The sequence below is a fragment of the Scleropages formosus genome, chromosome 9 (genome assembly GCF_900964775.1).
Source record: "Scleropages formosus chromosome 9, fSclFor1.1, whole genome shotgun sequence".
Classification (NCBI taxonomy): Eukaryota; Metazoa; Chordata; class Actinopteri; order Osteoglossiformes; family Osteoglossidae; genus Scleropages; species Scleropages formosus.
This window is the reverse complement of record NC_041814.1, coordinates 3,033,779-3,060,998: the sequence shown is the minus strand read 5'-3', so window position 1 is coordinate 3,060,998 and position 27,220 is coordinate 3,033,779. Positions and strand designations below refer to the sequence as shown.

The following is a 27,220-nucleotide window of genomic DNA, read 5'->3' as shown; positions in this document are numbered from 1 at the left end:
CTTTTTATGCAAAAAAAAACATTAAAGAAACACTTCCAGATACAGCAAAACATATTTAACATAATAATAATAATAATAATAATAATAATAATAATAATAATAATAGATCTAACTAGTTTTAATAATAGACATAGAATGAGATAATAATAAATGTTAATACTGTATTTATAATAGAAAGAGAAAACAAAAAAAAAATTAAAGCCAAATGCAGTAACACACAGGAGATGCTGTTAACAGCAACGTGTCTGACCGAAAAGAAGGAAGTCTTTGTCCTACCTCAGGCTCACGTGCCCACGAACCGATGAACCACTGTAGACGCACAATGTGTTGATGTGCATCGCAAAGTAGCGATTTATTATTAGGAACCATTGTATGTAATTCCAATGTTTAATATATTAGGCTTTAGGGGTGGTTTGAAACTACGAGTTGTACGTAAGTCAGACGCTCATAACCTGGGGACCGCCCGTAATACATCGCATCTTAAAGCTCCTGGAGTAAAAAGCAAATGTTTCACTAATCAGCTCAGTGCATCTTCTAATTCCAAGACCAAAAATACTGAAAAGTGCAGTTACTGTTGGCTACATTCCAGTTAAAATGATGATGTCACATGCCTGAAAAGCCTCTAAATAATGTAATACTGACTGCTGTATTTCCATGAACAATTAGCATTTCCTTGACCGTACCAAGCCGGTCAGGGAGAAAATAATAAAACGTGGAAACTGAATCAACAAAAGGTCAATGTCAAATTGTTTCTCTCCGATATGTCTACATTTGTCACTGTAAAGGTTAACCACCACCATGATTGCTGATGAACGCTAAACCAATGGCATGTGGACACACATGCCAGCTTTACATCTGAAAATCTGACATGTTTTCCTCAAGTAATCTGGTAATAGCTTCCGTTGTGAGTGGCTTTGCTCTGCAGCACTAATAGCATTTAGCATCCCATTACATGGGAGATGCTGACAGGAGACTTAATTTGGCACTCTGCTTAAATCACGCTAGTGCATTGGATTCCAATAGATGGAGAGGACGCCCATTAGCAGTCAAGTCGGTCTGCCATTTTTGCAATGCGTGCGTATGTGTACGGGTTCGAAAACGAAGCCTCCAGATGCTAGAAGTCCAACCTCTGACCTCAAAGTTTGACTTTGGGGGAGGGGTTACTGACTTATTTGACACAAATTCTCTAGTTCTATTTCTGCCCTGTCCAATCCGATTCACTCGGTCTCATTAAAATGACCAAATTGCATATAGAACAACGCAGCAAATGCAACCGTAAACACAGACTAGACTATCTGCCTTCAATGTGTCCAGTGACCCATTACATCAGGCTGTGACCTCACGTACCCAGTTGTGTTGGAGATGTACATTTTGATCACTGTCACTCAGTTTGGGAGATGTAGAGAAAATCTCCAATTATGTTAATTTGATTTATTTACTTGGACACTCTCCTGCATGCTCATTTGATTTTATTTCTCCCGTCCCAGATATTGATGCCTTTGGTGTCATTAATGATATAGACTGTTATCAAATTGTCAACAGGACATGTCAGCATGTAATCTATCTTTTAGTGTATAATCATAGTTGTTTACCCCCACCAGTGTAAACACATAATACAGTAACAGGCTAATAAATACAGAATTAGGTGGTAAAAGATTCAGGTTCTTCTTACACTACGACAGGTTTTATCACTAAACAGAGACCCACTTCTTCAAAGGGAGTAGTTTAGTTTTCCTGGGCTAATCTGACCCATGTCCCCATCATTATAGGGAGATGCGGCCTGGAAGTGAGCTCCTTCTCAGAACTGCTGAATCGCTCTGAAAATGTAAGAAGGATCTCTAAACTCACCTCTTTCGGATCCACAACTCCCTTGATCTCCTAAGTGCTCAATAAACATGTATTATGTTGTCTTTTTACTAATAATTAAAACCTTATATACAGCTAGTTGTGTAATGTACACTACATTGTGTAATGTTTATAGTGTATATGGTGGTATGTGACAAACTGACAGCACTCAAGAATCAGGTATCTGCATCCAGATCTCCGTCTCTGTTGATTCAGTGCACTTTTTGTATTGTTCTTGGAGATGGATGTCGCTTTGGAGAAACGCATCTGATAAATGAATTAACGTAAATGAATTGTGTCTGGAGGGGTCTCCAGAATTCGAGAGTGGACAAGTGTGGATGATCCCACATGAATGTCGTTCCAATACACCGAGTCGCATTCCAGGTCTCACGTAGGCAGACCATCCCACGTAGCCTGCAATGTCTGCACTCCTCCGCAGGGCTGTGGGCTGATCCCACCTCCTTCTTCCTATTGACCACTTCTCTCAGTAATTAAGGCCGGCTCTGTTTACACTGGAAACATGAGTCCTTCACGGCCTGGGATGACAAAAATGGTGAATGAACGTAACAACACCTGCAGAAGTGGAATGTCTGCATGGATGTCAGCTACCTTCACATTGCCATTGAAGTCCTGTGCTGTGTTTTTTTCCAGATAATTCCTTCTGTGCCTTGCTGCCCTAAGCCAAGAAGGCAGTTCCTGTGGAGCAATTAAAACATTAGAGGGCTGGCCATACACACATCTGACTGTGGAGTGGAATGCAAGGGTCCAGGAGTATTCAGCAATTACCAATGTGTCTGTACACTTAGCTGATGATTTGGCTAAGGGCGACCAAACGCACTTCATAATTTGTATTAAACAAAGGCCGTCCTGCAATTTTGCAGCATTTATGTACGGACGTGTGTGCAATTTCAGTTTTCAGGATGCAGTAATTAATCACCAGTAGTGCTGAGGGAGGGTCAAGGTTAATGACACCCTGCTCATAATCATGTTAATCCACTGGTCCTTGGAGCTAGAGAAACTGGTGGGAAAGTCATTACACACCCTGCTCAGAGGAGCCACCAGTACTCGCCATCAGCCCAATCAAAGAAACTCTTGAGAAGCAGACCTGCGGCTCCACACAAAAGCAGGAATGGCCGTGCCACGCTGTGAGCAATGCCGTTTTCCAGTGGATGCTACGTACATGGTGTGACAGCTGACTGTGAAAGTCACACCTGCCTTCCACCTCCTTGTTGCTTCCACCTGACTGTAGCTTGTTAGCTTAAATGTGCTCAGGTGCACATGTTCAAAAGTCTCCTTGAAGTAATTCTGAAATGGAAAAGGAAATAAAAAGGAAAACGGTGAATAATGTATCGATTGTTGGTTTTTGGAGACTCTAAAGGTGATTTAAAAAAAATTTTTTATTGGCACAGTTCAGATGGCTGGTCAAAAGTTCCAGAAACTATAATGCCTTGCTTAGGGTAATTTAGCTTCAGATTAATAATTGACCCAAGGTAAGTTGGTGCCAAGTGTAGCTGCAGTGCCAAGCTGCCAACATGTCAGAGGGAGATGTCTGAAGAAGTAACATCAGCACAGTGAGGAGAGAGAAAGACAGAATTTTTCAATAATACCCATAGCTGGAAGCATATACTTCAAAAGTGAGGGTCTGTCCTCAAACTGCAAGGTGCACCAGAAGAATAATGTACCAGAATTTTGACCAGGGTTCAGCAGAAAGAATGAACATCTAATATGTACAAACCTGGTCCGAAGGACACTTAAGACACAGAGTAACGTCTCTTTGTGGATCCAGCTTTACAAAGACAACGGGCCATTTAGTTTGGAGGGCTGCGATTTGGTTTTCTTCCATTAACCTTGGAAAGGCTGACCTGTAGGTGCGTTTTGAAAACCTTACTCCACACCTTGAAATAGCTGGAATGATTTTTTTGTGGAATAGCCTTGGACAATGTTTATATACATGCTGAACTGAGACCAAGTTAACATCCCTTGATGCAGTATTTTTTCCCTGGTGAAAAAAAGTGTTTTATTTCCAGAGCCTCAATCTGTAGGGCACGTGTTGTTGGTTGGATTGAAAAGTGAAAGGCCAAAGTCTCGGTCCTCTATGTTCCTCGAAATCATTGTAATCCCACCATTTCAGCATTTGTTTGGACTGGCGCCTCTAAGCAGTGAAACCAGCATGAACTGGAAGGCTTCCTTGTAGAGAAGAGCAACCACCCTGCAGATCAGTCCCAGATGCTTTTTTGCATCTGTGCCACATACTATACATCCTGCCTTGGTTATATATTACCTACCAGGCAAAAAAATAAAATATATATACATTTAGCCAATGCTTTTCTCCAAAGCAATTTACAATGTTAAGGTTGCAGTGATTTACCAATTTAGACAACTGGGTAATTTTTTGCTGGAGCAATTTTAGGGTAAGTATGCTACTCAAGGGTACTACAGCCAGAGATGGGGATTAAACCTGCAACCTTCTGATCCAAAGGCAGTTGGTCTAGCCACTACACTACCACGTGTTCCAGATGGCTAATATACTGTACACATACTGCATAGATGTGGGGGGGGGGGGGTGCAGTGGCGCAGCAGGTTTGGCCAGGGCCTGGTGTGTGGCAGGTCTGGGGCTTGAGTCCTGCTTGGGGTGGCTTGCGGCGGACTGGCATCCTTTCCTGGGTGTGTCCCCTGTGCCCTGTGTTGCCAGGTTTGGCTCTGATTTGCCACGACCCCACTCGGGACAAGAAGTTGTTGCCATCGCGTGTGTCTGTATATGCGTAAAACAACAATTATATATAATATGTACATATGGGCAACCAATACAGTTAAATGAAGGTGCATGTATATTTCATTTCCACCCAAAAATGAATTCAAAGTGAGATTAGTAGCTGCACAGAATTTATAAATTTCAAACAATTTTTTTTTGTTACTCAAGGATTTTCCGAAGAAAATTTATGAATGGTCTTCGATTTTAAAAATGTTTCCTTCCTCTCTTTTCTTTGTTTGTAGACATAAATCAAAGTATTTGCCCAAAGAAGAGCAGTCATCTGCATTAACCTGAACCATGAACCGGCAACAACAGCTCCTCTATTGTGAAATGGCTGCCTGTATAATTCTGTGTCTTTATAGCCGTAAAAAGAGCAGGTTCTGCAGTGGAGCAGATGCTCTTCATCCGTCCATCACACTGGTCACCAGCAGAGGAGAATTTTGTGTGTGGGCCATCTGGCCTGGAGGTGAGAGCCCTGAAGGCAAACAAAGGCCTTGGTGTAAATAACCACCTTCCCTCCACTCTTGGAGGCCCCCGGTCGCTATGTGCTGCCTGCCACACAATTATATATGTATGCTAATGAGCAGCTATATGGATATGTAGGTCACATAAACCTATTTTCCACACGGCTTCAGCCCTTCTTGCCCCTCCCTTCCCCAACCCCCACCCCCACCCCTCACGCATGCACACACCCTCTTTCCTTGTCTCCTACCCTCCTTTCCACACACACACACACACACACACACACACACGCGCACACACACGTGTCCTCTGCTTTAGCCCTGCACACCCACATCCGTATGAGACAGTCACACTAATCCCAGTGCAGGGAAAATGCCTCTCCAGCCCTGATGATGTGTTGTAGGAGAAGGAAGAACTCACAGCCACACAGACACAGAACAGTCATGAAACATGTCCGTGTGCTTCCGAATTAATGGCTTCAGTGCTTCTGGAATTCTGAAAATTACCGTTTTTTGATACTGTTTTTTTTCGCTCTTGATCAACACATAAGAGTATGTAATATATAATACATATGCATATATACATATATATTGTACATGTACAATACATATTCCTGAACATTCTTTTTGCAACATATTCGAATTTAGTAGGGAAAATCTTCTTTCGGCTTGTTAGCTGCTTTGGCCCAGTGGCCAAATTCTCGAAAAAATATTTCTCATTGAAAACTCCTTGTACAGAAATGTATCTGTTTTTATGCACCAAATTCAAAAGCCATACTTACAATTGTTCTTCATGCAATACTAGAACTTACCCTCCAATTGCTAGAAATAACATTGTTTTTTTAATAAAAAAAAAAAAAAACTGTCAAAGACAGCATTGCCTAATATTCATAATCCTGTTGTTGAACTGTTACACCTGTTAGCATTAGAAATCAATCCTGGAATAAAACGATGCAGAAATTAAACAAGGAGAATTTTGTTGGTCAACAATGTTACCACCCGAAGGTAGAGAAACATAGCGAAAAGTAGCACAGATTATGCTCTTATGTGCTGCTTAGTAAATTCGCCATTGTCATCAGAGTGACTCTCGCTCTTAATAGAATTACACTGCAATAAATCCTCTTGTGCAATTGTGCTTTATTTTAACCCTGCGATGCATTAGGAATTTTTAAGCAATCAGGTGTGCAGCGCCGACCGTCTGACATCCGAATCATATTTGAGCTGTTTATGTCTGGATTAAACTGAAATTGTATAAGGAGGAACAAGCCAAGGTCACTGCTCTTTGCGATGACTCTTCTAGGAAGCTGCAGGAGAAGGGAAGGTGAGCAATGACAGCACATGGATGGAGACAACATGAATCTTACTGCTGCAACTTGCTGGCTGGACAAAAGCGTCCCTTAGATCCCCCAATTGCATTCACGAGTATTTACACACACTCACACAGGTACATGCAAACATACACACACACACACACTAAGACATGCCCACGCAGACACTCGCACATATCCTTACATGCAAGCACAGACAAACCCACACATAAACATGCAGAGGCACACACACTTACAACACCCCTCCAGGCCCACGGAGGTCTCACGCAGTGGTGTGATGCCAGCACGCATTGTGGCGGGCGTGGGAGACGCATAAGGCAGACAGCAGCGGCCGGGAATGCGTGTGTGAACAAGACAGAAATAGAGGGACTCTGCATTTTGTAAACCTTGTGGGGGTTTTGAAAGCGTTTGGGTACAGTCTGTTTTCATGCCAGTGACACATTCAGCATGCACATGTTTTACTACAACTCCGTATCAAACCTTTTCTCATGCTTTACTTTCCTCTGCCGGGCTATGTCATTCTGCTGATGTGCTCCTTTATGCTTTAACAGTATAATAGGGCTGCATGACAAGTTATTATGGGAGCAAAAAGCACCAGCAATGGCATTCATGCCGGCCCGTATTTGAAGCCGGTCTTTATATGCAGATGACAGTAATTTGACAGTGTGGGGATGGCAGTGACAAAAACGAGTGGCAGGAGCAGGCTAGAGTGTTTCGCTTTGGATCACGTAGGTTTCGGTAGGGTATCGGGGTGTGTTAGATGCAAAGGGTTGCGGGGGTGGAAGGAGCGGTTTGGCCCACAGCGCCGTTCATGTGTGTTCCTCCAGAAGTGGAGCACAGGTTGCCACCAGCCGAGAATTCATCTCCCGGCCTAAAATTGTCATTTGATAGAGTGTTGGGTTTCTGCGGTTGCACTGCAGTGTTTTCTGAAATCACGTATTCCTTGCCATTCTTCGAGCGTCTCTCTTCCTTTCGCCGACTCTCACTCTGCCGTGCTCGCTACCCCCCACCCCACCCCACCAGCACCAGCACCAGCACCGGCACCGGCACCCCCACCCTCCCTGTATGGAACCCATTGGGAGATGCCTGTGGAATATAGTCATCAACATGATTTTTCTTTCCGCTTTCTGGAAGAAAGGCGAATCCCTCACAAACACACAGTCAGCTGCGGCGGAGCTGCACGCTTTCCCACAGAAGAACAGCATGAAAACATCACCGCTGCCGCCGCACCCACCACGCTCGGGCCCCGCGTGTGCGGCACCTCTTAAAGGCACAGGCGCACAGCTGTGGGCGCGGCATCCTCATGGGTGCCCAGTGCCAGATGCAGCACCAAGCCACGTAGATCTCATTCTGCATGCTTTCGATGCCAAGAATCAGCTGCACGGACAGACTTCCAGCTGTTTTGACCCGCGGTTGGAGAGGCGGGTCTCAGGGGGGATAAGGCACCTAGGAGTCGTGGAAAAACAGATTGCTCTGTCGAAAAACCAACCTGACTTAGGTTAAATGATATTGTACTGCTCTATTGTTCACTATCAGCAGATTTTTCTCCAATCAGTGTCTTCTTTCACTGATTTATTTCAACATGGGTTCTGCAAACTACATGGTGAGGATGTTTAACTTTCAGGTTCAATGAGACACTGAATAAGTTGTTATTCAATGAACTGAAACAACCCTGAGCAGACAGATTAATGTCTGTCACAGCTCAGCATTGTTGAGCTGTACTTGTCAGTGAGACAGAAAGACAACTGACGGACGTCTGCAAGAAGCTGGATCTGGCTCAGCTGGGTTCTCCTTAACCACCGAATGGCCGGACCTGCCTGTCAGCCCCTCGCTGCTGTCTTTTTAGATATGCCTGTGGCCTTGGCTTACCGACAGCAAGCGTTGCACCAATTTCAGTGCAGGGATGGGTTCGGTGGCACTGCTCGGAAAGCCAGGAAGCAGAAGTGACAGGGTGGATGACAATGGGATGCATGTGAGTCAGGACTGACTCATATGACTGCAGGGCGGGAGGTGCCGTTCCGTAGGTGTTTCAGGCGGTGTGTGTGTCCGTGCTCAGCTCAGTGAGGGAGGAGCTGCACATGTCACATCGGTCCATGGTCCCTACTCTTGGTGGGCGTAGCAGGTGGGCCAGTGCAACTCATATTCCTCCTCTAAGATATCCAGTCTGGAGCAGAACTATAGTCATCATTGAAGTACTGCAACTGGGGGACAACTTGTATTGGTTTGAACGGATCCTGCATTATAGCTAGAAGCAAACATAAAATATAATCTAATAATATACTAGTGTACTATGTACATATACAGGGCACCAACAACTGTGACACTGTGGATAATTAATGAACCATGTGTTGCAGAGGGAAGGCGCACCCTATATGATGTGAAACAGCATGGTAACATCCTTGTCGAAGGGAGTCACTTGACTGGATATTTGGTTATTGAAGAAAAAGTGCAACTTTTTTCTTTGCACCACGAAGATATGTCCTTATATTTTCCAGTCTCTGTAATCCTTTTACAATGTTCAGATGAATGCAAATGTTATTCTCGAAACACATTCAGTGACATTTAAATGAGAGTGATGTTTCAACAAAAAAAAAAAAAAAAAAGATTGACTGCTTACTCTGGTACACTGTTTCACTGTCATTTTCGAAGTAAAGCCTAACTGCCTTAGCAGGTGACCATTAATTCTTTAGGTTTGGAGGTGAATGCAGATTAGCTGCCCAAAACACATGGATATGAGTCAGTCTACAGAAAGGCTACTGTACTGTGTTTATTATGTTTTTTAGACAACATCAGCGAATGCTAACATGTCCATCCCTGTTATCTGCTCATACATGTTCATCAACAAACACATTCGTAAGCAACAACTGCAGAGTGCTTTTACAGACAATCTAAAAGGAGGAGCACTATAAATTACTGTTGGTTACAGTTTTGTATTGCCATTTTCAATAAACTGGTTAAATGAATATTAGCCCTTGGATACCAAAAGGTATTTTTTAAATTAGTCTATTAAACCACAGATGAATTACTTAACATAATTTTTGGTCAGATTTCTTGCATAGTCCCTATTTTTTTCAAAGAAATTAATTAACAGAAAGCCAATTATTGTATGGGATCTGCACTTATTAGAAAGGTTTTCAGTAATACCCTAACCTGACAGGTTAATTGACTTTTTACCACTCCCTATGGGAATTTAATTGCGCTGTTTTCATAGAGTAATTTACGCAAATTTAAAGCGTTTGATACTGAAAAAGAGCCAAAACGCAGATGTGACGCACGGTTAAGATATTGATAATGATTAGTGAATTATAATATTGCTCAAACAAACAGTGATATCAAAGAGAGCAGCCTGATGCTTTTGCTCGTGCTCTTTGGAGCAAGTGCCTTTGCATTTTTAAATTCATTTTGTTTGATTCCTTTTTAAAAAGGGTACGGTGGTGGTACGGTGGCACAGTGAGTAGCACTGCTGTCTCACAGCGCCTAGGTGGTGCGAGAGGATGTGGATTCGATCCCCGTTCAGTCTGTGTGCAGTTTGCATGTTTCCTCCAGGTGCTCTGATTTCCTCCCACAGTCCAAAGACATGCTGTTCAGGTTCACCCATAGAGGAAGCGTGTTCCACCGATGTACAGATGTGACCCAGTATAAGTAGTGTATCTAGCAGTGTAAGTCACCATGGTGAATAAGGTGTGTGGGCTGATAACACTACATAGAGTTCATTGGAAGGCACTTTGGAGAAAAGTGTCTGCGAAATAAATAAACGTAATGTAAAAGACAACTTTGTGTGTTAGAGCTACTTTTAACCAAGGAGTGTCTATCTCCCAATAAGGTGATGGGCCTCACTGAGGGTGGACCTGCTCCCATCATGACCCTGCTGGTCTCTATCCCTGTAGTCATCGCAGAAAAAGCCCAAATGCCCAAAAGCATCTGTGATCCGAGCAGACCTTGGGTGTCACTCCTCTTAAGGGCTCCGTGCACATGGCTTCGCTCCTCCGAAGGCCAAAGGAAGCCCGAATCATGACCTCTTGTGGTCACACATCCCTCAGCCACGTCCATCCAAACTCTGGGTTAATCTCCTCTCTTTTGAGCATACAGAACAACTGACATGGCGGAAAATGTGCTTCCAGTTTGCTTTAAATTTGCCAATTCTGTGCTTTGCTTTAGCTTTGTGCACTTTCTAGGAAATAAAACCGCTTGAAATAAAATCGAGACGAGAAATACTTGGATGTTTATTGTGAGTTTGGAATGTGTTGTTTGACGTTTCGGGAACCTTTTTTTCCACAAAATTTCTTTCCCTCCTTATGACATATCTTTTGAATGCCAGATAGTGTACCCTGTTGTGCGAATGTACCAAAAAGCACCAATATATTTTCACGTGTGAATTTATTATTCATAATTATTCAGTATTTGAAGAAACGGACCATACTGTCTTGTCAGCTAACAAAATTGGTGTACAAAACAGTTTAGTTTAAGCTGTCCTCTTACATCACACACAGCTAGCTCTGAAATGACAAAAAAGAGACTGACACCTATATAGGTAATTTTGCACAATCGCAATCTGACTCCTTTCCTAAGGTTGATCTGTAGATCTGCCTTCGTGCCTTTTTTTCCTCTGGAGTTATGTTTCAGAGGCCAGAAAACATGACGTGTGTGCATGTTCCTTTAAGAACCCCCCCTTCCCAGGCTCCAGCACAGCGGGAGTACGGACCAATTCCTGGAATAGCGCTTGAAAAAAAAAAAAAAAAAAAAAAAATCCACCAGCGGTCTGTTTCAAGTCCCCCAATAGAAACTGTGCCTGATTTGTGGCCAATGTTGGAGATGTAAAAAAAAAAAAAAAAAAAAAAAAAAGGAGGAAAAAAACACTAAGGGGGTAGCTATGGAGATAGAACGTTTTCCTGGCTGCTTTCTTTGACAGGTGTTGAGTGGGGTAAAAGTCTTAAAACAGAATCCAGCATGTACGCCAAAGGTAAAGGAGCTGTCGTCCCTTCTGATAGCCAAGCGAGAGAAAAGTAAGTGAAATTGCACACCGTTACGGGCTGCGGCTCGCGGACGAGCGCGCGCTGGCCACTACTTTCTCAACTCGAACTAGTTACTATTATTTTCAGGCGCTGCACGTTAGGCGCACGCTTCTACTGCGCGTGATTCTCTCTGCAACTTTTCATAGGCGCTTCCTCCACTTCCACCATCATCTTGTACGTTTGCTGATGCTGTGTGTCTGCGCGTGCCGTGTGTGTGTTTTGTTTTTGTTGCATTTAGTTGTGCGTCGCAGCGCTTTGCGGAGGAGTTCATGCGGTAGGATGACTGTGGGACTCCGGCCGGGTGGCGAAGGGAGCTGCTGTGTGACTCGGTCGGTGGGAGAGGCGCGATCGGCGCTCCTCCGGCCCGGAGTGCGCGCTTTGTTGTCGGTTTTGCAGCGGCGCGTAACCGGGGGCGGCCCGGACCCTCGGAGCCGCCGCCGCCGCCGCGCCTCCTCCGCTCGCAAACTTTTGCGGCGCGCGCGCGGGGATGCTGCGGACAGCGCGTGCACTTTCTTCACTGGTTCTGCCGCACATTCTGCGCGTGTCGCGCCGTAGCCGCACTGCGCTGCTGTGGCGTTTGGACGGACCTTGTTTTTTAGTGCTCAGTAAGTGTAGGAGCGGTGCTCGGTGCTCAGCTCCTGCTATTGTTCCTTTACCCATAACAACTTTTTTTTTTTTTCCCGCCCCCCCCGCGAGCAAAGCGCTTTCTTGGAAATGAGATGAAACAATATTTTTCTTCGGGAAGTTAAAATTGGGCGACACGTGTGAGGCACGTAAATGTCATTTAAATGTCCACTCGGCCGGACTCGCGGGTCGCCGAAGCGCTGTTTCTTGCCCGGAACGGGGAGCGGAACCTGGGCTCGGATCAAGTAGTAGAGGACTGAACGCGAATATGGGAAGCATTGCCACTTCCCCGTCCTTCTCACACACACAGAGACAGACTGAATCAGCCATGTCGACTTGTTTTTTCTGTGTTCGCGTTGCTCGTTCGCCCACATCGCTCCTCTTCCCCGAACTACGGACACGTTCGTTCCTCACTCCGCTCGGCGCCGCGATCCGGGCTCGTTTCCCTCTCCTTTTTCCCCACGTACCGCGATCGGACACCGCGTGCACCTTGTCCTCGCCTCGGTTTAAAAACAATTTAAAAAAAAAAAAAAAAAAAAAGAAATTAAATGGCGGGTCTCGTGACATATTTAAAAAGAGAACGTCAGTCAATCATGTTGTTGTGTGTGGACGTCTGTGTGTGTTGTAGAGATGACAGCGCATGGACCGATACCCCCCCCCAGCCGGGATGCTGTGCCACAGTGGACCAGTTCACCCCAATGCCAGCATCCTGCTGGACAGCAGTTCAGAGCCCATGTGGGGACCCCCCTCTCTTGGATCCGCTCTCTCTCTCGGGCTCTAAAGTTGGGCACAGAGCAACTAAATGTCATTTTGAGAACCTTAATTTTAAATGTGAAAGGTTTGCCCCAATGTTCCCGCTGGCATTTTGGGCAGTCAGTCTGTATGTAAAGTTTTAATTTTTTTTTTTTTTTTTTGTTTTGTAACATGCTTGTCAGAAAGAAAGGGGAAAAACTCATAAAGCGTTTGATGTGAATAATCTCCCAGTTTCGGTGTCTCTCAATGCTTCTTTGTTTCTTCTCGCGCCATATTTACCTATTGAAGCTCTTCCCTCGGCAGAGCATGTTTCTTAAACCCATGTGGCGGAGTTGGCGTCTTGTGTGACGTTGTGAGAAGGCCATCCGCTCTGCTGCATACTGCAAGTGGAAGTGGGGAAACTTTCTCTCCCCCCGTTATCAGCTCTACCCGTGTATTACTGATGTGCGCGTTGTCCGTGCGATCCCGACTGAAGTGTTCAAGTCGGTGTTTTGATCAGTATGTGTTGCTTGTTGCACACAGGTGTGTGTCACGGTCTCCGTTCTCCCTGCTGCATTTGCACTCATGTTAAGACTGTTGACGGAGAGATGGCGAACGTGGGATCTTAAACACGCCAGCGATCGTGTGTGTGCACCCTGGAAAACCGGTTCAAGAGTCACCAAGGGGACACCTGATTTCAGTAACTGCTTTTCCTGATCAGGGTCGCGATGATCCGGAGCCTATTCCGGAAGCATCGGCTGCGAGGTTGGGGGGGGGTACACACGGTCACAGCAATATAAAGTCACCAATCCACCTAAACTGCATGTCTTTGGATGGTGGGAGGAAACCAGGGCACTCAAAGGAAGCCCATGTAGGCATGGGGAGAACATTCAAACATCACCCGGGTTGAACTGGGGTCGAACCCACGTTCTCTTGCACTACCCGGGTGCTCTGAGGTGGCAGTGCTGCTTGCTGTGCCACCATGCCAAGCAAGGGAACGTGATATATGTATTTTTTACAAATCTACACATTAAATGAGATCGAAGCTCGATGTTTGGCAGAAGATTTTTTTTTCTACCAGACAAATTTTGTTACATGTCCTTAAGATTCATATAATGTGTTTGGTCTTTTTTTTTTTTTGTTATGGTCTCAGGCTGATTGGTCGCAAGGTTCCTGTTTGGAAATATTTGGGAAGTCAGACCTTTGTCTGTATGTGTTTTGAGCATTTTGATCTAAAGGATATAAAATGCCAACATTTCATCTGATCCTTATGGAACAGACACTGCAAACTAAAGGAATGACCAGAGCAGTAGTCGAACTTGTCGTTTTTCGTGCAGACCTCACAAATGTGTGCACCTGAGCTGAACCTTTAGTCTGAAAATAGTTTTCAATACGCATGCTTTAAATCATGAATATACTAGCTGAACGTCGCATTTCTCTCAGCAGATCATTCCTTGCTATTCCTTGTTAATTCTGAAGGATGAATCCAACTCTTTTCCCTTCTTCCCTCATTTAGAGCAGACTGACCTAAAACAAATCCACTTAACTGCAGAACTTTTTTTGGGTCGTCTTTGGGTGCTTTCACATCGAATTAGCCGTGCATGCCGTTGACCCCGGCGTCTGGGAAGGACGACTACATGGAGGCACGCGGGCTGGTAAACACTGGCACATGGCTTTGTTCCGCACATCATCTTTTGTTCTTAAACAGGCTTTACTATGCAGCGATTCCTTTTAATGTGCAAACAAGGAAAGTGTTTTTTTTTGTTTTCTTTTAATTGAGGTGCATTTATTTAACAAATTAACATTATCTTACTAAATTGCTGCTAAGCTCTCCTTTAGGAATTCATGCATGTATTTTATTTATTTATTTTTTTTATTCTTAGCTGTGCCAGGTGTCGTACCCGTGAAAGTTCTGGTTCCTACCCTGTTTTGGCACATTGATCGAAAATCACGTTAGCGCACACCAGTCCGGATTCTTTGCTAGTGTCAAGGGTGATTCAACTTGGGTTTGATGCTGGACAGGTACCACTTTTTGGTCCTGCATGTGAGCTCTTTCAGCAAGTGACGTGTTGGGAGAAGCCTGAGTTCACGCGTGGCACTAAAATGTTGCTGGAGCTCGGCAGGTACGCAGCTTGTGTGATGGAGCACCGAATGTCTTAAGTTCCTCTAATGGGGCGTTAAAGGGAGCAGAACCTGATCAGCGGCGAAACAAAAGACTGTTAGAGACAATAGTCAAATGTTGCACGTTGTGTTTCTGGGCTCGGGCTGGTCACGGGATCAGTTGGAGGCCTTTCAACCGATGTGGAGGACGAAGGATCTGAACGGAGGTGAAGATTCCCCATACGTGTGTGTGTGTGTGTGTGTGTGTGGAGAGGCACAGATTGCAGCCGGAAAAGGCGAAACACCGGTTGCATTCCTTTATGTAAGAACGCACCCTTTAACATTCAGAACTTCTCATTTTGGTGAAGGGAAATCTCCCAAGCGATGCTGGACTTCTAGAGGGATGCTCAGTTCCAGATGAAGAAAATGTAGGGTATATTTTCATGGCCTCATTCCCTTTATTTTCCTCTCGCCACACAAGTGTACAAAACATGGCTCTGACCGAAGGGGATGTCCCAGAATGCTTTGCAGGAGCAGCATTCTAGCAAGTTCCTGTTAATATGACCAGTATAAGTGAGAAGCAAACATATGAAGGTGTTTGCGGTGTGTTTGTAAGTCGGCCTTCTTCATATTTAATGTACAAAGGTCTCAGTTAAGCTTTAATGTTTTGGTAACGGTATACTTGCTATTTCAGACTTGGTACGTTCTGCTCGGTTATGCTTATAGGTGTAGAAGAAAACCCATGGCATATGTAGCCAGCTGACATAAATAGCATGGAGATATATTTAAAACGGATAACAATGGGTGAGAAATATTTTCAAAAGCTGCGAGGGAACATTTTGTTTTCATGCATGCATAATTCGGTTAATAAGTAGCCATTCATGTGTTAGGCTCATTAAAGCTCATGCACCGTACCCAGTTTGGGGAAAAATAAACAACATACGAGAACTTGTGCGATAGCCAGCAGACGCAACTTGATAAATGCAGTTGATGCAAAGGTGGAATAAATTATACACAAACGACTGAATTGTCTTCCTCTTGCGCTCCCGTGGTGGTTTCGGCCTTTTTTGGTGAACGCGGTAAACGGTTGTCTTGCACTGTAGAACAGAGAGCACTAAAGCGAGAGCGGCAGGGCTCGCCTTCGTAGCACGTGAACAATGAACGAGTGCGGGAGCGAGCGCGGGGTGGGGTTCCATGTCGAATTTTTAAACTCCGTGCAAGGAGCTGTAGTTTTCGAACGATTGCGGAGCGGAGGAGGGATGTGACGGCGGCTGGAGCACGGCGGGTGCCGTGGTCTTGGGAGCCGGCGACAGGAACCTTGTAGGCGATTGTGTCCCACTCTTCTGCCCTTTTAATATTTAAAAGAACCTTTTCTGGATAAGTTTTTTTTCTTCTTTTCATAGCGCTCAGAAATATAGCTCGAGGGTTCAAGACCACTTTGATTAATCTGCGAAGTTATGAACGCATAGGGAAGGTTTCGCTCCATTTTGGGTCTTGGGGGTACGAAGAGCAGTTGCGAAACACATCTACGCACCTTGTTTTTCTTAACTCTACTGCCATGGAAGTGGTTATGCTACAGGCAACGGTGTGTTTTCGTTAAGCGTGGTCGGTCTGTACCGTAATGTTCAAGAGGTTTCCGTTGACATCGTTAGAATTTGTTTGAGGCATTTTCTCACATGAAGGTTAGTCGCGTCACGGGCCACCTATGCCTTTTCGTCTGCTTTTATTTCCTTCACCTCTTGTCTTCTACTATAATAAGAGCGTCAGTCTCCTTGCTGGATGCTCGTCATTTCAGCCGAAGACTCCTTTACCCATCGTGGAGAAATCAACGACGCGCTCGGCTAGCTACGGCCTGTCGTACGTTCTGTTGGGTGTCAGGTATCCTCAGGTTGTGAGTGGTAAACGAACGGTTTTCTTTACATTTCTTACTTCTGAAAGTAATTGTGGCTCCAACCCCAATAGCTGAAAGAGTTATTCTTGAACGTGGGTTGCTTTTATCGTGTCGAAACCCAGTGACCCTCAGAAATGAATAATCGCTGGGAAATGCAGCATGTTTTAGGGAAGGAACACGTGTTCTTCGCGTCCCTGTTCGTGTGTCGTGTTGAATGGACTGCCTCCCAATCCAGGGACAAAGGACGCCAGTGTCAACACACCTGTTTCCACTGGCTGCTCAGAGGACTGCTGCGAGTCTCATCTTTACCAGTGTAATTTTACCCATGTTCCTGAAAGCCTCATCTAGCATAATGTATGGTTATTGTACTTAGGGCCGGCGTTTTCTAAAACACCGTGTTCTTTAGCCGCTGCTTTTAAATTTGCTCTGCTTGTCCGGCGGTGATTCAGCAGAATCGCCCAGGTAACAGCAGGATGTCTTTCTGTGAAATGCTCTGTCGTCCTGGGCAAAAACAAGAGGCCGCTACTTATTTTTAGACAGACCTCACCGAGCGCTTGCTTTGCCTCGGTGTAGCAGGTACCGGTTACTGACTAGTGAACATCTCCAATGAGCACGAGTTTGTCCGAAGACGAGGAAGCACCGGTAAAATTGTGCGAGCAATAAATGATGAAACGGTGGGCAGATCAGCAGCACATTGCATGGTGTTTAGAGCCGTTGCCTTGCCATCAAAAGACATGGGTTCGAATCTCCATTCCCATTGTAGTGACCTTGACCCAAGGTACTTAAACTAAATTGGTCCAGTCAAAAGGGTAAATAGTGGTAAGTAGCTTAGTATACACATGTGAGAAAAAGGTGTGAGCTAAATGGAAGAAATGAAGAGGGAATTTAATATGACAAAGCCCTATATAACCCTGTATTATTGACTCAAGTTGTTCTCCTTAGAGTGGATTCTTACACCGAGTTGCCTGCAGAGACAAATTGGTAAACCCTGTGTTTCTGATGAGGGATTACCAAAAACTGGACACTCAGAGTCTGGTTTGACCCCCCCCAGTATGACTTCCAGCATGTGGAATAACTGGATTGACTGAGTCTGGTAGGATGCAGATAACAGTTGAGGGTAGATGAATCGTAGGCATGAAGGCCACGTTTCTGCTGCAGAAACTCCTGCAATAAAGAGGTAGTTTGCGAAGCGGTTTTATTGTCAAGTGCTCAGCGTACGGTATCTTCTCCCCCTTATCCCGTTTTACGTGTTTTACCTCGCCTACGTCGTGCTCCTAAATTATTAAGTGAGAGCCAGGGGAGCTGATTTGCCAACAGTTTGTTACTTAAAATGAGTAACCTCAGGTCAAGGAGCCACTGTGTTTAAAGAAGAGTCCTGGAGCTCAGGGCAGGGAAGCAGGTCTTGTCCCAGGGTACGAGTTCCCTATGGACTGTGGACACGCAGCAATATGGCATCGAGGGCCAGGGAGATGGTGGTAGGGAAACGTGATTGTTGTGGTTTAAAAAACGAAGAGTTTGCCAGCATGAGGGGTTGAGTTTCACCCAAGCGCTTACTTGTTTTACTCAAACATTTTGAGTCAAAAATGCTCTTGTAGCTAATATCCTCTGGTCCCAAATTCCCCAGTGATCTTTAAGGTAGTTCTTTCCCTTCGCTTTCCTTAGCATTTTTTTGAAACGCGGAAGAGAGGTGTTTGGGGTTGACTCAGTTTCACCAACATCTGAGGGCTCTACCTGTGATCTCCTCCTGCAAGGCAGAGAGGGGATGTGGGAATGGGGTAAGAAGCAGTTTTGTGTGCCGCCTGTCTTTTGTAACCCCCCATCCCCCCTCGAGGCGCTCCCCTGAGCAAGTAGAGGTGCGGGCCCTTTCAAGTATGGAGGGAAGACTCTGGGGCTGACAGGCAGCGAGCGACTTGCGCTCGGAGGTGCAGGAGGCCCAGACACTGGCGTCGATGGTGCCCGCTCCAGCTCATGCTGCTCCTTGTCTCTCCCCTCTGTCTTTTTCTACGTACCTCTGCTTGTGTGTATACCTCTCTGCATTTTTAAGTGGATCGTTAGCTGTCCTGTCTGTAAACGTGTGACTTTAGCAATGCAATGCAGTGAAGTGCAGATGTGGAGGGACACAGTCTGACATCTGTTTTGCTCCTGGAGGCGTTTCCTCTACAGTTAAACCTGTAACAGCCATCGAGGATGGGCACTCGCTTCCTTTGTGTGGGCTGGTGGCCCATGGATTGCTTTTCCTTTTCTTTCCCTCCCGTGAGAAACCAAGTCCACTCTTACCAAGAGCTACTTCTACAAGGCTTAGTCTTCAGGTTCCATTTTGGATTCGTTTCAAATCTCAGCGGTTCTCTTTTGCGGTGCCAACCGTTGCATCCAACTGCTGCTTGAACTGGGACGCTAAATGAGAGACCCCTTTTGAAATGGAAGGATGCCGTAGGTGCTCGGTTCTTGAAACTTTGTCAAGACCATGTAGCTCATCAGCAGTAAATCCAAAGGAACTCAAAACTCCACTGACATTGGCCCAGAAAAAGCGTAATGCATGCGAGTACAAAGAGTGAGGGAAAAGGTCAGCCCAACAAATATGGTTGAGGGGATCGATGAACTTTAAATACACACACACACACACATTTTCAGAACCGCTTGTCCCTTACGGGGTCACGGGGAACCGGAGCCTACCCGGCAACACAGGGCGTAAGGCCGGAGGGGGAAGGGGACACACCCAGGACGGGACGCCAGTCCGCCGCAAGGCACCCCAAGCGGGACTTGAACCCCAGACCCACCGGAGAGCAGGACTGCGGTCCAACCCACTGCGCCACCGCACCCCCTGAACTTTAAATAAATATATTAAATTATAGCGTGCTACATGGGTCCCAGAGATAGACTGTCCGGGGAAATGTAAAACAGACTGAAGTGAGGACATCTGTTAATGTAGATGCTTGTCGTGAGATTGTGTATGAAGTGGATCCTGTAACCACACTGTCACTCAGTGGTTTGCTGTGATTGTCTCCAACATCGGTCCTCAAGGGATCTTACTGTTGTATTCTGTACTGTACCCTACCTGCTGGCATCCTCGCTTGTGTTCTGGGACAGGGTCTGAAAGACTAAGACCACATCAGAGATGCTCAGCAGTAGGGCAGCTGTACCTCAAAGCTGCGACTGTGTTTCTAAATAATGCATCACAGCAGGCACAGGTACCCAACAGCCATGCACATAGCTCCTCAGATCCTGCACTGATAGAAAAACCTCCTGGTGGTCATGGTTTGATCAAGTTCACCAACTGGTGAATATTCCATGGAGCTAAAGTGTTCCCCATTTTAGAGACACCACCAGCCATCGCCCACATAGCAGGGGGAGGTACGTGGTCTACAGATAGCTTCAAGTGCCGAACCTCCTCCTAGTGCAGTCTGGCCGGGAGAAAATAGCTACTTTTATTTCGGCTGCACAAGGAGCTATTGGAAGAGCAGCACTTTTCACTCTTTAGGGGAAAATAGCAGGTAGGACCAAAACGTTTGCCTGTGTAAAGACTGTTTGGACACATGCTGATTAATGTTGACACACTGGATTAATTATTTAAGGTACATTAGGTAGCTATTAAACCTGCTGCTTGGGCAAGCTTCTGAGGTCAAGCTTGCTTTCCCCATCCTTCGTCCACCTGGCCCTCAGGGTTTTTATGCCTGGGGCACCTTTATGCCGGCATCCTGCATTGAGCCAGCTTGTGGTTTGTGTCATAATGTCATTCCTGATCTCCATTCCAGGCTCAGTCCTCATAAAATAGTCTGCTGATCCAACAGGCAGATAGGAGGGGGAAGTCTGATAGTTGCATCTAGCAAAGACCATATCATCTATGGACAAGAGGAGTACGTTGGCCTGGTCAAGGGCGCTCTGTACGCCTACTGCCCACAGAGCCACCTTTGCTCAGATGTTTCTTCAACCAGCTAAACCTTCTGTTCCTCAACAGATCTTGCTCTTGTTCTGAGGCAAGAAAAAACTGCATCTCTCACTCCAAACCCATGTACCCTTCACATGCAAACATGCTTGTATGTGCACCCTGGTGGGAATTAGCATACAGATAGTTGCTGCAGCGGTGCTTCGTCTCGCATACCTCTTCCTTCATTGCCGCTACCAGTCGGGTGAAAATTTGTGTTGCCAATATCCAGTCGACAAGCACGGACTTGCATAATCTCAGAAGTTCATCGCTTTTCTTGGGTTGCATAGTCAACAAAAAAAAAAATCATTAGGAATGGGAGTGGTGCTTTTTTGGCGTGGGAACACAGAACCATTCCTGTTGCGATGGCCTGCGAAGTCGTCCGCCTGCGTTCGTATGCGCGTGCGCCCGAAGCGTACGTTATCAACGTCTTCTGTCCATCCCGAAGGTCGTCGTCAGACCTCCTCCGCAGTTCCACCGTGCTGCACCGTTTCTTCCTGGACCGCTTTACAGTATTTATAAGCGCTTCACGCTCAGGGAACGAACCTAAAATTTACACATCGCGTTTGAACTTTTCCCCAAGGTTTGGTCGTTAATTCGCCTCCTTTCGGCACGGTTGTTCTAAATGAAGCGGTCATTGTTCATTTCGTGTAATGCTATTTCTCCGGTGTTGAAAGTCACGTTATGGGTTCATCTGTGAACACACTCTCTTCATATTTAGCTCCGATGGCCTCTTCCCCAGACGCTAAATGATGCACTGTACGCGCACACCAAGGTCATACATTCAGCTGTCACAGCCTCTACCCTACAGACTTGGTCCTTTTGGATATATGCTGTTTTACTATTGCGGTTATTGTCCTACAGGGAGCAACATGTGGTTCTTCCCTCTAAACATTTCTACCAGATGAGGGTAGCGAATGAAAAAGTCTGGCGTTTCCATGAATGTATCTACCCCCTACCTCTCACCTGAGAACCAGTGCTGGAGTGATGGTGGAGCTCTGGCCGTTCATCTCCTCTCAGTCCAACTGACCTGTGTGACAAACTGAAAAAAGTATGGTGGTGTCATTAGCTCAGGTTCATGACTCTTGCTGTGCTTCACTGTGTTTTCTTCAGCCAGAGGAATACCATAGAAAAGGAACTTTTTTCCCCCCTGTATGGCTGACATGCATGAACCATTAACGATAACATCAGGTCATAGCAATAAGACAGATGTGTTAACTTCAGTTTTTATTTTTTTTCTTTTCACACGATGAGTCGGTTGTAGACTAAATGATCGGCTGTGCATGTATGCAAGGGCGTTTACCTGATTTTATTTTAAAACGCCGTACTTTATAATATCCCGAGGCTGGGATTCTGTAACTGCTAATGTGTTGGTCTCAACGAAATGATACGCAACCCCGAGGAGAGTGGAGGCACTAACCGTGATCTTTTCCCTTCTTCCAGGTTAGCTTTATATGTGTACGAGTACTTACTGCACGTTGGAGCACAGAAATCAGCACAGACCTTCCTGTCGGAGGTAAGTAACCGCTCAAGACGCGCTTCCGGAAATAGACGGTGAATCGGATAAAATTCACAATTGCATGGACTTTGCGTAATGTAGAGGTCAACTGAGCGTGAGGAAGAGTTGCGTAACTTGTGAAAGAGGTCATTGATTCATTCTTCAGAGTTATTTTTAGTTTGACATCAGAGGTTGACTGAGGAAGTCGTTTTGGAATTGCATGCCGAGATATTTTGTGAAAACGCGGTATCGTTTAAGACGGCCTTAGACTATGGTGCTTTGCGTGTCTTTGAGAGCGGATGGACCCCTGACTGCAATACGTATGAAGCCCTTGGCTGTCCGAGGTTTACCACCGCTCTCTGGCGTGGGGGCGTACCGCATCGCAGTCCGACATCGCCGCTCTCCGGCTCGTGGTCGTGCAGAGCCCGACCATGGAGGGCACGGCACGGCCCTTGGCGTCAACCGTAGCGGCGCTCGCCGTCACGTTTCTCGAACGGGCCAAAGCGGTTAACGGTTTGTTCTGAAGTCCGGAAAGTGCTGAAATAACCCATTCAGCAGCAGCGGAAGAATCTCCTTGGTTTTTTTCCACCCGTTATTTGTTTCCGGTACATTTCTTTGGCCTCTCGATAAGTTTACAACAACGTTAATGGTTTTACATGGCCAGCTCGGATTCCTCTGCTTCCCCCTCCCCTCCGCTCTTTATCCCATAGGTCACGTTAATTCGTTTTCAGCCTTCTGTATAGATTTAACATGCTGCTCTGTATCTGTGTGGGTTCTTCGCTCTTACAGGACCAACCCTGATTAGGGAAGAAGTTCAGAACTTTCTCACTTCAACTGGCTCTTTTGTCCTTATCATACCGCATCCAAAACTGGGCTCCTTTCCACTTATTGTTCAGATGCTGTGAAAAAAGAAATAAGACGTATATTATTTTGTGTGATGTTGCACGCACACTTTATCGTTTGGGTTAATGAATTGGTGTAAGGTGGCCATTTGTTGCCGAGGCGTCGAGCTTCTATTCAATTACCGTGTTCCAGTCCGTGAGTCTCAGGGCAGCGCTGGGCGTTTCACACCCTCTCACCCTTTCTGTATAGGAGTGATTTCAGTCCCCACAGGTTCGCCGTGGGTAAGCACACCTGAGGCGCTCTGCGTGATGAGGCTCCTGTCGCCTTGGGTCCCCTGACTCAGCCCCTCAATTAATCCCCCTGACACCCTCCACGCCCAGAATACCTCGCGCGCACACACACACACGTTCACTCAACCCTGTTGTCTTCCCCTGCTTAAAACTCCGTCACCACTAAGATCACTTCATCCACACAGCACACCCACACACAACACACTTGAACATGCCTCCTCATCCTTTTGGTTCCTTTCCATTCATGCGATTTACAGTTTCCCTGTTACACCCAGATAACTGGAACATAACAGATAAATGGTGGAAAACCCATTAGAATTTCCAGAAATTTAATTTTTATTGATCAACTTTAACATTGACCTCCAAGAACTGATGAAACGATGAGCGAAAAGCCATGCAATGCATGTTTAAAGGAAAGCTCACATCTTTGTGCGCGGTGGCCAAGGTTAGCGGTACAAATGTAGTTGGCTTTGCAGTTTTAAGATGCTTCTTCGTTCACTTTTAAAGGAACCAGTGTTTGTTCGTTGTCTCCGTTTTCATACTGGAGGGGAAAAATATGGAGGTACGAAAAAAATGCATTTTCAGCATATTAAATATATGGATGCTGCAGACATTGATGCTATTGTACGCTCTTGTATTTTAAATCCTGCTATCATAAACGATGGAAACAAGAGCTTGAATCTGATCCTATTTGATTAAAACGATTGTGTGCTTCCAATAGTGTTACTAGCTAAATCTTGTTAAAGTATAACGTGATTGATGGATTCTGTGTAGATCCTTCTATTTGCATTGCGAAAATGTGTAATTCAAAATTTTTTTTCTTTCTTTTTTTTTTTGCTCGTGGCTCTGATTTATTTAATTTGTTACGCCTGGTGCTGTGTGGTACGACTGTATATAATCCCTCTTAATTTACCATTGTTTTTACCTGCTACCATTAAGGTGAGGTGGGGAAGGGAGGTCAAGTCTTATCTGGTTCAAGACCAGAAAATTTGTTTTGTTTTATCCAATAGGTCAAAAAGTGCACATCTGTGTAGCCGGTGGTATCCTGGTTAGTGCTACCGCCTTGCACTCTTGGGACAAAGGCTCAGCTCACACCTCTAGCTGTAGTTCTCTAGAGCAAGGTGTTTACCCTGAGTTGATCCAGTTAAAATTACCTTGGTGAATAAATGTGTTAATTGCAAATAATTTAACATTGTACATTTATTAATTTAGCTGATGCTTTTTTCCAAAGTAACTTACAATGTTAAGGTTACAGTTATTACAGGCTTATAAATATTTACCCATTTATGCAGCTGATAATTTTACTGGAGCAATTTAGGGTCAGTACCTTGCTCAAGTGGGGATCGAACCCGCAACCTTGGGATCCAGACGCAATAGCTCTAAACACTACGCTACCAGCTGTCTCACTGTAAGGTGTTTTGGTGGAAAATGTCAGTTAATAATGGGCATTTACATGTTACATGACAGTAACGTGTTTCCAGTGGAAAGTTCCTCATGCTGTGGTGTTTACTGCAGCCAGAAGCCAAGAGGGGAGTGAGAGTCCCTAGAATTGACTGTAGCTACCAGTGTTGACCCAAGCACCCCGTATGATCCTGCCTTCCTATCTTTCCTTCAGATCCGATGGGAGAAGAATATCACACTGGGAGAGCCCCCGGGATTCCTGCACTCATGGTGGTGGTACGTATACAAAAATTTTACGACGCCGGTACTGGTGCCAGTCGGATGCATCCGGGTCCGTATTTGTCCTGGTGATCCTGCCTTAAGTTGACTCATGGCCACCTGTCCGTGTAGGATGGGGCTGCTGTAGCTGCTCCTCCTCTTGGCTGATGAGGTGACGAAGGCTTATTCCATTGGAAAGACCGAGTTGGGTTGCAGTTGATGTGTCTCGACACTCTTGGGAATTCTTTCGGCAGGTCGCATCCCTTAATTGAATCAAATTTGAATGAGTGTTTTCCCAGTTCTTCCTCCAGATTTTTTTTTTAAAATATAAAAAGATCATAAGAATCATCTCACAATTAACACTGATTTTTGGCTTCTTGTAATACTACCAGTCAGGGGTCTTATTGTGTAATTACCAGTGCAGACCATTGTCATTGTCACCAGTGCTTGCTGTGTGCCTGCTCCGTGCTGGCTTTGTAACACACTAAAAATCTCTGTCCTGATCATTTAATATTTATTTCCAGAGGCACTCGCACACATTACAGCTCATACAGTAGCTAATGCCGGAGTCAAACTCTTAATGAAATGTATGGAGTTGGCTCTCACTGGGGAAAAGGGAGCTGCGCTGACAAACACGTTTGTTTTCTCTCGCTCTTCATCCCTGGATGTGAGGGAAACACCTATGGCTGGGACAAAGCAAGGGTCATGAATGGCTGCGTGCGAGTCGCCTTCAGATTCACCCAGTCTGCGACACGGGGTCAGTTCTCCCGGGAGGACTGATGTCACTCATTCGTGAATTTGCTGCTTGTATCTTTCATGTCGTGAAGTGATGATTGCATATGTACTTGGTTCGCTTGCGTTAGTGCTAACTTGTAACTGGTGGCTGCTCTGCAGAGAGGGCGACTAGGTTTAGAGGCGAGATGGTCGAGATGCCCCCCTCCTCCTTCCCAGGACCGCGGGATAGGGACCGCCAGGGAGCAGGGCCCCGTTGTGGGCTGGGACCTAGCGGAGGGACGTCTCTCTGATTGGAACAGCAGCACGTGGCCGGGGGGAGTCTCTCCGGGGCCGGGACCCCTCTCGCCTGTGCTGACACCCCTCCCCCAGACAAAGGGTCCAGATGGCGGGGGAAAGCCTGCTCCTCCCCCCCACCCCCACCCTTTGTCTGTGGGCCTGTCCTTTGTTTGTCGAAGAGGCCCCAAATGGATTAACTCCTTGCATTCCAGCCTCCTTTGTGTTAAACAGGCTAATCCCCCTACCTTGGTGTCCCCGTGCCCTCCTCCTGTCTCTGGCTGCTTCCTGTTCAGGGGTGCCTGAATGGATAGGCCAAGCGGAGCAGCGGGCGTGTCGTGGGAGGGGGGAGGGGAGCTCCGGTTCCCGGCTGCGTAGAGGGGGTCATCGAGAGCCGAGGGGCGGAGGGCCGAGGTTCGCGCGCGGCGCGAGCGATCGCGTCGTTAGTCTTTTAAATTAGCTGCGGCAATATGCGTTTTTGACCGGTTGTGATTAAACCTGTGTACGCGCGTTCCTCGAAAGACACCAGTGCGTTGCAGACACGGAAGATCCGCAAAACTGCTTCCAGATGAAATTCCCTGTGCGAGAAAGAAAACGTAGTAAGGTTTAAAAAAAAAAAAAAAAAAACGGCCATGTTGATTGGCATGTCTTTGCCTGTGGAGGACAGGAGTAATGTCATGGGAAGGGGACCACCGCTGGGGAGGAGTGTGTGAACTACACACACATACAAATAAATAGCTGTGCTTTCCGCTGTCACAAGCGGTACGCACTCGGCTGCACTTTCCTGTATTCACCCTCTTGTTCCTTGTCAGGTGTCGAACTTATTGGCATAGCCTAGAGGGACCGCTCCTGCAAAATTATGCACCGCTTCGCTGTTCGCTATTCTGAGAGCGATCTCTACAGGTTTTTTTTTTTTTTCTTCTTTTTCCTCTCACCATTTCTTTCACATTAACTTTATTACCAGGTGACTGTGATGGTTTCGGAAACGATGGAGGAAACGTTTAAATTAACTTCCAGTTATTCTTAATCCGTAATCTCTGCGCTTCTTTCTGCGCACATCTCATCCTGACCGCGCCGATCGCACGTTTCCCCGTTCGGTTACCGGAAACGCCGTTCACGATGCATCTAGTTTACGTCTAACATTCCAAGTCAAGTTAATTCCATGTGTACAAATAGTGTTGTTTACATGTGTTTGTTTGCTCCTGTGCCTCAGTTAATTTAGAATGTAATTTTACAGCGTCTTCTCCAACCTACC

General features: G+C 45.8%; 1 protein-coding gene across 2 annotated transcripts in view; it reads left to right on the top strand.

The window, feature by feature from the left end:
- Nucleotides 1–11,141: 11,141 nt before the first annotated feature.
- The window catches only part of ssbp4 (single stranded DNA binding protein 4), a 76,817-nt gene continuing 60,738 nt past the window's right edge, over nucleotides 11,142–27,220 (top strand). For both annotated transcript variants that reach the window (XM_018728249.2, XM_018728250.2), the window contains exons 1-3: nucleotides 11,142–11,389; nucleotides 22,111–22,183; nucleotides 24,914–24,975. In XM_018728249.2, coding sequence (XP_018583765.1) covers nucleotides 11,334–11,389; nucleotides 22,111–22,183; nucleotides 24,914–24,975 — 191 coding nt within the window. In that variant the 5' untranslated portion in view covers nucleotides 11,142–11,333. The remainder of the gene's footprint in view (nucleotides 11,390–22,110; nucleotides 22,184–24,913; nucleotides 24,976–27,220) is intronic.